Source organism: Arachis hypogaea, chromosome 14, assembly GCF_003086295.3.
Source record: "Arachis hypogaea cultivar Tifrunner chromosome 14, arahy.Tifrunner.gnm2.J5K5, whole genome shotgun sequence".
NCBI classification, from domain to species: Eukaryota; Viridiplantae; Streptophyta; class Magnoliopsida; order Fabales; family Fabaceae; genus Arachis; species Arachis hypogaea.
In genome coordinates, this window is record NC_092049.1 from 120,060,303 (window position 1) to 120,070,263 (window position 9,961).

Here is a 9,961-nt window from a genome sequence, read left to right on the forward strand (position 1 = left end):
CGTTCGGATCTTCAATTCAACATCTGTAGCTGGAGATATTGGCCACGCACAGTAGCTCTATTTTTGTGGTATTTTCATCTTCTTGTTCTTGTTTTGTAAGCTTTGAAGCTTGGATTGTTTGGCTTGTTGTATGCACATTTTGTGCAGTAATTTGTGACTCTCTTGTACCCTATTTTTCATCATAGTGAAGCTATATCCTGGTCTTGGTGACTCGTGATTTTTACTTCATTGAGGAGATTTCACGTTAAAAATCTTGGTGTGTTAGCTTGTTTCTAATTTTTGGTTTATGTGATTTTTCTGTTGCTATTGAGTATTATTGTGCTTGTGTTAATACTTATTGTGAGTAGATATTGTTGCTCCTCTGATTCTTGCAAATAGGGAATTATGTATTATTCCTATTAAAAATATCGCAGACTAAATTCAAAAATATCAAAATTCTAAAATATGTAGTTAAATGTTAATTTTTATATAATATAATTATTAATTTTAACTTATATATTATAAATTATATTTTATTAATTTTTTATTACATTATATTTTACTTTATTTTGTATTTAATTTAGCTCCCTTTTTATAAAATTTTTGGATCGCCACTGATATTCATGTGCACCCTTTTGCTTTTATGTATTTGTACCATGAACCGAGACACAAACTTGAAGCAATAATAATAATAATAATAATAATAATAATAATAATAATAATAATAATAATAATAATAATGAGTATAGAAAAAGGAGGGACGTACATTTATATGCTGTGGGATAAAGAAACCGGGAGCCGTATACTTAATCTTTGATGTAATCTTCTAATCAGCAATGACAAGGAAGTGCGGGAAAAATTGCGTGTGATAAGAGGTTGAGTGCATTTGAGATTTGAACATGATTGGTACTTTTTGCCCCTTCTCTTTTGTGTGTTCACATGAGAGAGTTTTTCGTGTCATTTTATTTTAAAGTTAAAATGTTAATAAATATATAATATATTAAAAAATTGAATTTTATATGTTGTATATAAAAAAGGTTTTTGATAATTTTAATATCTATTTTAAGAATATATTTTAACTAAACTCTTTTCGTATTATTAGACATATTAATTATTACTTAATGCTCTCACCTCTCTTCTTTTTCAAAAAGTTCAAAAGTTAAGCATGATATATGCTTCGTCTATCATTTATGTCCCATATGTAGCTATCAAAGGATTATACATTAGTTACGATATAAGTATCCATAAAATTAGGCGTCTATTCATTTTTAAATTAAGTTTTCAAGTAAGTTTTCGTATATAAGTATAGAGTGAATAGAATATATGTACAATGTATATAATAGGAATTTAAGGATGTTTAATTTAGTAGGATATCATATGTTTATTATCGTTGGTACCCGGATAGTTATTCTGGATAATATGGGTGTATTGTATTTGAAAAATTAGTAGTAATTTTTCTTGAATATTCATTTTTTAACTCATATTGAACTAAATAAATAGCTAATTGTACACATTATGCAGATACTCCATTGACTCCGTAGTGGAATTCTTTTTTTTTCTCATCGGCTTCTTTCTTTTTTGTTATTATCATTATTGTTATCTTCTTATTTTTGTATTCGCTTCTTTCTTTAATATTGATGTTGTTATCACTGTTACCACCGTTACTACCGTCACTGTCATTACCACGACCATTTTCTTATTGTTGTCGTTGATGTTGTTTAATTTCTTCTCTCTCTTTTTTTTTCCTTATTCTCTTTTATTATCATCAGCACTGTCTTCATCGTTTTCATATTTTCCTTCTATATATGTTCAAAAAAGTAGAGTATAGAAATTTTAATGTACAATACATAAATTTTAAAACATAGAATGGAAACATAAAAATTTTTGAAGAACCACATGTCCAAAACATTAATACAACTAACAAAATACACACAGAACAAAATCGTGCACAACACAAAAATTATTAAAGCACACATGTCCAAAATATTGACATCCAACTAATAAAATATGTAAAACACATAAATTTTAGTGTGTAGCATAAAAATTTTGGTCTACAACACAAAAATTATTTAAAGACCATATATCTAAAATATTGACTTACTCAACTAACAAAATATATTCGCAACAAAAATGATGTACTATGTGATTTATCACCAATAATAAGTGGTTTTAAATTTGATTCATTGTCTCTTGTAACTTCCGTAACTAGATTCCTATATATTTTTTACCTCCATCAATGGACTTTTCAGTATAAGTGTTGACCCCATTACAATTGCAAGTTCCACAAAGGCACAAACATCAGTGCATCAACTAAGTCATCTGTATCATATGCTTGAACGAGCAAATTTGTTACAAATGACAGGAACAATACGTAAGAAGTAACCTGTTGACCTACTAGAATGACACTAGAATTCTCTTCTATCCTGTGAGACACGGATCCACTTACAAACATGTGGGGACATTTGTTTCCATTGAGTTTTTGAAGAAAAAATGAAACATATAAGAATCTTATAAAAAATAATATTAAATATATAAGTATGTATATATTATTTCTATTGAGTAATGTGTTAGTCCTCACATTTAAAAAAAATATTTTATTTAAAATAAAATTATATTGTTAAATATAAACACAATAATAAAAAGTTATTTATTATATAAATTTAATTTATTGAGATCCAAAAAAATCATATATATTCATTTAGTAGTTTCTCTTAAAATTTGATTAATGTATATACATCATCTACTTATTGTATACGTCTTTACATAATTTATTTAATATTATTATTTTATAAGTTTGGTCTTACATATAATAATTATTGAAAATTTTTAGGAGTGAATAATTTTTAGTATTTTTTATCATCATTTGATCAGCACAAATACTAATTGTCTTTAATAAATAAATTTTTTTAATTCATGTGTGCAAATTCTGAAAAATTTGAGTGCAAATTATATTAACTCATGTGTGTAAAAGTCTAATAAATATAAATATAAATTATATATTTATTATATGAAAAATATTTGTAAATATGAATATAAATTATTGCTGATTAAGTACTGACAAAAATAATAATATTTATTAGTTATGTAGCATTGCTCATAATTGTTTTCATTGAAAATTTTTTCATCATAAATATTGTAAAAATCAATTTTGGTCTCACATCACAATTTTATTTTATTTTATTTATTTTGTATCTTACACAATTGTAGTAGAATTTTATTTAGATTTTTTAACTATTAAACTGTAATTGTTTATATATTATTTAAAAAATAATTTATAAAAATATAATTTGATAGATATAGAATACTTGACAATAATGCAAGACGTTGATATTAATAATAAATATATATTGCAATATTGCCAAAACACTAAGATGAGAGGGAAAAAATTTAAATTAATATACATTTTGATATATTAAAATTAACATTAATTTTTTTATTATTATATATTATTTTTGCCCCAACACTAAAATTTTCTGAGTCCGTCACTAATCCTGCCAGTTGGCAGATATAGAGTAAAACCACCTGAGCTATTATCTATATTTTTCATTCTTGCAAACAACTCCATATCATCCAAATATAAAAATCTAGCTTGACTGTGAAATAAAACTCATATCTCATCATCGCCTTAAATTTCACATTTTCCAAATTTAACATAACCTTACTTACATGAGGTAGGAATCTTAAAAAAGACATATTTCACATGTTTTTTGTCACACTTTTTTCAATTTTTGTAATGTACTAGTTTGTAAATTCATTAAACTCGTTAACGGATTAAAAAACACACCAATATGCTTTTCGCTAGAGAAAGTAACATGCTTACTTGGGTTTTTATAATTTTTTTTCCGTGATGAACTACCAAGAACACATTTTCAGACATATTTTTCCTTCCTCATTCTACGTTTAAATCGGTTAACACCATACTCGTTAATTTATAGATTTATTATCTTCATAAATTGTGCTAACATCATGAGGTTTACTCTAACACATATAAATCGTCTTAGGATTCTCACCTTTACTTTTTGTACATAAATCATCCTAGTTTGTTGTATTTTATACTCCAAAACATTATTTTCTAAATTCTAAGACGATTTATGATCATTTTTAGAAGCTCAATAGAGTGGGACAATTTATATTTATTTTCTAAATTGAAGTTAAACCGTAAATCGTCCTAGCGTGTCACTTTTTACCAATTAACCTAAACTTCAATTGACTAAAAAGATTTATATAAATATAGAAAAAGGAGATTCATGTATCAAAAATTGATTTAGAAAATTCATGTAATATTGGATATCCTTTATTTTATTTAGATAAAATAGCTATAATTCTAGGTTGTGGGGTATTTGGTACATGAGGATGGTGAGACAGAGCTTCTCACTAGATGTGAGCTTCTAAGTTCTAACACACTTCTCGGTTCTGGCGCGATGGTTGCACGTTGTCATGTATCTACTGTTCTCTTTATGTTTCTGTTTCTCGCTCCCAACGAGAAGGCCACACCTAACAAACAATCATCTCTACTAATGACAAGAAGGAACGATTTAGTAGAGATAATTGAGCAGTTTTTAGTTCAATAAATAACTTAATGAATTTCACATAGAAAATGAACTAAAAGAGAAAAGCAATCACTCAGAGGCATGCAGAAAATAAAAGAAAATAATAAACTAAAGAATATAAAGTCAAATCAGGAATTAATAAATTCAGAAATTAATTAATTAAAGAATGGAAGTAAAAATAATGTTGTTTAATTATATTATTGTATGGAGTGTAATCCACAAATGTGGATTTACAAAATTTAGTACTTTGTAAAATGTAGGTTATGTTTTGACTGCAACGGAAAAGTGAAAGCTGCATGCACGCTCCAAAATGCAGCTTGTATTTGACAGAGAAGTAACTTAAAATCTCGAAACGTGTTCCTGCTCCTTGCATGTAGACAAGGATTGAACGATTGACCGCTTAAAAACTTCCAAAACAGAAGTTACGTTTGGCAGCAATCAGGAGCAAAATGCAGGTTGTGTTTGGCAGACTTTCTGGCTGCATGAACGCCACGTGTTGGAGAATAGCGATGATGGAGTCTATAAAATACAAATCAAACGCAAAACGCAGAAAACAAGATAGAAGAGTTGAAAGGCTTGCTGAGAGAGAGGTCACAGTGAGGGGTTTTAAATTGTAAGGTTGTGCTCAGAATTTGTGGGAGGAAGAAGAAAAATAAAAAATTTAGGGTAGATATTATAAAACAAAAAATAGTTCGTAATTTTACTAAACGTAAAAAACACATTTTTGAATATTTAAATCATTCTCAATGAATAAATAATTTTTTTAATGTTTAATAATATATATATATATATATATTATATAATAGGTAATTTTATTATTATTATCGTTATTATTAACATTATTATTAGGGTTTATTATTGCTACTGTAAGTATACTATTATTATTAGTGACATCATTATTATTATTATTATTATTATTATTATTATTTGTTATATTTAAGTCATTATTATTATAATTAGTATATTATTATTTGTTTATAACATTGGTTATAATAATGAGAATAATTTATTGTTATTTTTTAATAATTAATAATACTGTTTATTAATTTATTATTATTATTTAGTGATTTATTATTATTTTTATGATAATAATATTACTGTTTAATAAATTATGGTTATCTTATTTTTATTAATCATTATAAATATCTAAGTATCTGTTATTATTAACATTTTATTAACATTTTATTAACATAGTATTATTTTAAAAAAATGTCACGGTTCATGAAAATTATTATTATTATTATTATTATTATTATTATTATTATTATTATTATTATTATTATTATTATTTTCTGTTTTAGGAACAAGTATTGGATTAGTTATGATTAGTATATTGTTACATGTTTATAATAATGTCTGTGATAAAAATAATAGTTTTTTATCATATTGTTATTTATGAATAATTATTATTATTATTATTATTATTATTATTATTATTATTATTATTAAGTTATCAGGAATTTGTTGTCCAGAAAACTAGATCTGCCAGAAACCTTTAATGAGGTAGCTGCAGCGTCATTAGCACTTATTGGGTTTCAATACATTTCGCGAGTTGGTGAAATGAGAGGCCATTCTACACTACTCAGTGCCTTGGTGGAACTATGGAGGCCGGAAATCCACACATTTCATCTACCGGTCAGTGAAGTGATGGTGACGCTAGAAGATGTGACGTATATTTTAGGCCTCCCGGTTAATGGGGAGTCTGTTACGGTTAGATCAGACAACAGTCACCAGTTTTTGGTGGAGAACTGCATCGCGTGTTTCGGTTGGGAGCTCGGTCCGCAAGATCACATCTTGGGTACGGTTAATCTTGCATGGGTCTGGCGGTACAGAGACACTGAGTCGTGTGACACGCAAGAGTCTGTTGAGCGGTATGTACGGGCTCACATTTTCTGCGTGTTCGGAACGGTTGTGTTTCTGGATAAGTCGACCACTTCACTGAACTCGAAGTTTCTGCCTCTACTTCGGGATTTCCACCGGATAGAAGGATACAGTTGGGGGGCAGCCAGTCTGGCACATTTATACAGATCGTTGTGTCGTGCATCACGATTCAACTGTAAAGAGATGGATGGACCACTTATACTATTTTTTGTTTGGCCATGGGAGCGTATGCTGTTCCTGGCGCTTGTTCCCCACGATCAGCTCGTTTATGTTGGGATTCCACTTGCACGACGGTATTCTTTTTAACTGTTATTATTATTATTATTATTATTATTATTATTATTATTATTATTATTATTATTATTATTATTATTATTGTTCTAATTTTGTTTAGGTGGAGTCATTGGCGCCGGCATAAAAGATATATACGAAAGCCTACTGCGCATTTTAGGCGAGGACTCGATGACATGGGAGTCGACGATGTAAGTTTTAACCATTTATCTTAGGCTGCTTATCTAGAATAATAATTTTACTTATCGTGCCTTGTGGTTACTAATGTGCAGTTTATATGGCGGCCGTATATGGGAGTGGGGGTTTCGGATCAGCTCGCTGTCCATTTGTTTATGTGCTCCACATAGTCGCCATTAGTGTCATTCGAGTGTGTAGAGTGGCACCCGACAGACTGAGTTACACAACAGTTCGGTCTATAACAGCTTTCACCAGACTCGGCATTCGATCTTGGTCGTGATCATTGCAGGCGGTTGACAGGTCCTCAGAACCATGACTGGAGAGAGAGGAACATCTAGTGGGTTACCTTGTGGATTTCTGTACACCTTTTAAATTTCAGACATCTTGTACACGTCATGCACATATACTTGCCAATCAAAAAGCTGGTTAGCGCAAACATGCAAGAACGTGGCGACATGGGAGTCGCTCGACCTGGAAATGGCCACAGTCGCAGTGTCAGTGCGCAAGGTTAACAGTGTAAACGGAATCATTTTACATTTCACGAACCTCAAACATCTCATTGCGCCTGTCGAACCGATTGACCACAATGTTTTCTGCACGTCGAAAGCTTTCTTCAACTTTCTTCGTTGCAAATTTCGAATACGTGCATTGTAAGACCCGGTTAATTAACGGCTAATTAACCCATAAATGAGAATTTATTCTAGAAAGCCAAAAATGTTATTTTTATGGCTTAATATGATAGAGGAAATTGAGACGAGAATTTCGGTACCAATTTTATAGAAATCGGACCAAGATTGGACCGAACGGGCCAAACCGGGCCAACCGGACCCAAAGTAGGCCCTTGGGCCAATATAACTAAACCCTAAAACACTCATTTCAGCACTCTCTCTCCTCACTTATCACTCAAACACGCTGAAATGGAGTGAGGGAGGGGAAGAACACTCTCTCAAACTTCTATCTCTCACTTTATCTTCAAACCACCATAACTTTTGATCTAGAGCTCCGATTACCGCATCGTTTGTGGCCACGTGTTCATCCAAGAGAGCTCTACAAAACCCATGCAATCAATCTTGAGGTAAGCCACGTTTTTCTCTTCGAAATTTCAGCCCTTGTTTTCGAGTTTCATGGATGAAATGTTGAGATTTTGGGCTCTTTGATGTTATAGGACCCAACTCTCTTGAAGGAGAAGGTTAATCTTGTCTCCTTAGACCTTGGGTGTGGTAAGATTCTCAACCCTAGTGTAATTTGTTGTTCTATGATGTTGGGTATTGAGATGTTGTGTATGGGTATGATGATTGTGGCTTAGGTTGTGTATATGTGAATATTGGAGCTTGATTGGTGACTTTGGAAAGCTTGAAAAGGGAGTTTTGTGTGATAAAATCTGTTCTTGGAGGTGTTGAGACCTTGAGAGCTTGAGGAAAAGTGATTTGGAAGTGCTCCGGTTGAGCTTGGGAAATCGGCTAAGGTATGGTCTCGGTTTCTCGTATCTAATATGTAATGTGGTAGGAAATACTTAGGCTAGAGGCCCTAAGATAGGCATTGAATTGATGATGTTGTTGAATGGTTGAGATATATGATGTGATCATATATGTGATTATGAATATTGATGCCTTGATTGTGTGAAATATGAGAAATGTATGTTGTGATAGATGCTTGATGAATGATTGAGGTTGAATTGGTGGGTGGTACCATGTTGATGGTGAGTATGATGATGATTATGTATAATGATGGTTGATTGAAAATGGTATTATTGGAAATTGGGATGAGGAAGGATGTATGACATGATATTGTGTTTGTCCTTTAGCCATTTGATTGAGAAGTGTTAAAATGGTTGGATGTGGTTTTGGAAATTATGGTAAAGTGTCAATGTGTGAGTTGAGGATGGCTTGATGTTGATTTTGGTACATTTTGATTGATTTCAAAAAGGGTTGAAATTGGCATGTTTTGATCGATTTTGAAAAGAGTTGAAAATGGCTTGTTTTGAAAAATGGCACTTTGTGGTTTTGTATGAAAACGTGGTTTTTGGGCATACTTTGACGGGACATAACTTGAACTACGGATCTCTGTTTTATGCCAAAATTGTTTAGAAATGAAATTGGATCCGGGATGTCCATGCCGTTCAAAGGACGGGTGAAAAACGATTTAAAATGAGAGAGTTATGTCCGTCGGAAGATTGGGGGTTGAACCTGTAAATTCTGCAGCTTTTAACTTAGGAAATTTTTAGCAGAATGACCCTCCGCGCGTAGGCACACTTGGCGCGTACGCGCCGTTCTTCAAGAAAGCACCATCCACGCGTGCGCGTGGTGTGCTCGGGCGCGTCGATGCGCTGCACCAAATGCCCAGCTATTTTCCCGAGAGTTGTGCCAGAGTTGTGCCAGTTTTGTGCCTGGGGTGCAAGAGCACCCACGCGTACGCGTGGCTGACGCTTGTGCGTCGTTTGGCTATTTTTCAATCTGTGCATCCGCACGTATGACGCTTGCGCGTCGATGAGTTTTGTGGCCATCCACGCGTGCGCGTGGAGTGCGCGTACGTGTGGCCCTGTTTTCATCCCAAAGTTGATTTTTGAGTTTTAAAAGCCAAATTTCATACTTCTAAGCCTCCGATCTCACCACTTATGTCTTAAATCATTATGATATGCCTAGCAATGAGAGAAGGGGCTAGTGAATGTGGTAACTTGCGAGTGAAGCAAGGGAAAATGGATGATCATTGAGGATCAAAGATGATTATGTGAGATGCGGAGAATGGCGGTGGAAGTGCTTGTTATGCCATGGGCCGAAGTGCCGTAATTGTTAATGAATTGGCTGGTTATGGATTTAACCGTGAGCCGGATGGCTGGATTATTGCCGTGTTACGGCGGAACCATGATTATGGCTAAGTGTAAATGCATATATGCTGTTGAATGAATTGTGAATGTTTGCACTTCCACCATCGGAGATGAGGGTTTCCCTGGGAGGAAGCAGTGGCAAGCCACCACGTGCTCCAGGTTGAGACTCGAAGCTCTTTCGACCCTATATCGTAGGTGTGGCCGGGCACTGTGAAAGCCCGGATGAGCTCGCCCCCGTAAATATTCACCAGTGAGGGTG

The 9,961-nt window shown here is 32.5% G+C and overlaps 1 protein-coding gene across 1 annotated transcript; it reads left to right on the top strand.

Moving 5' to 3' along the window:
• Positions 1-6,089: 6,089 nt before the first annotated feature.
• LOC112743036 (serine/threonine-protein phosphatase 7 long form homolog) lies at positions 6,090-7,048 on the top strand. The gene is made up of 3 exons (XM_025792265.1): positions 6,090-6,703; positions 6,805-6,892; positions 6,974-7,048. The coding sequence occupies exons 1-3, from the start codon at positions 6,090-6,092 to the stop codon at positions 7,046-7,048; spliced, it is 777 nt and encodes a 258-aa protein (XP_025648050.1).
• The last annotated feature ends 2,913 nt before the right edge of the window (positions 7,049-9,961 follow it).

Bases quoted from the DNA above. Each gene is read 5' to 3' on its own strand.
- LOC112743036 (XM_025792265.1), top strand. From the start codon at position 6,090: ATGAGAGGCCATTCTACACTACTCAGTGCCTTGGTGGAACTATGGAGG. The intron at 6,704-6,804 runs GTATTCTTTTTA...AATTTTGTTTAG, and splicing joins GGGATTCCACTTGCACGACG to GTGGAGTCATTGGCGCCGGC. The intron at 6,893-6,973 runs GTAAGTTTTAAC...ACTAATGTGCAG, and splicing joins ATGACATGGGAGTCGACGAT to TTTATATGGCGGCCGTATAT.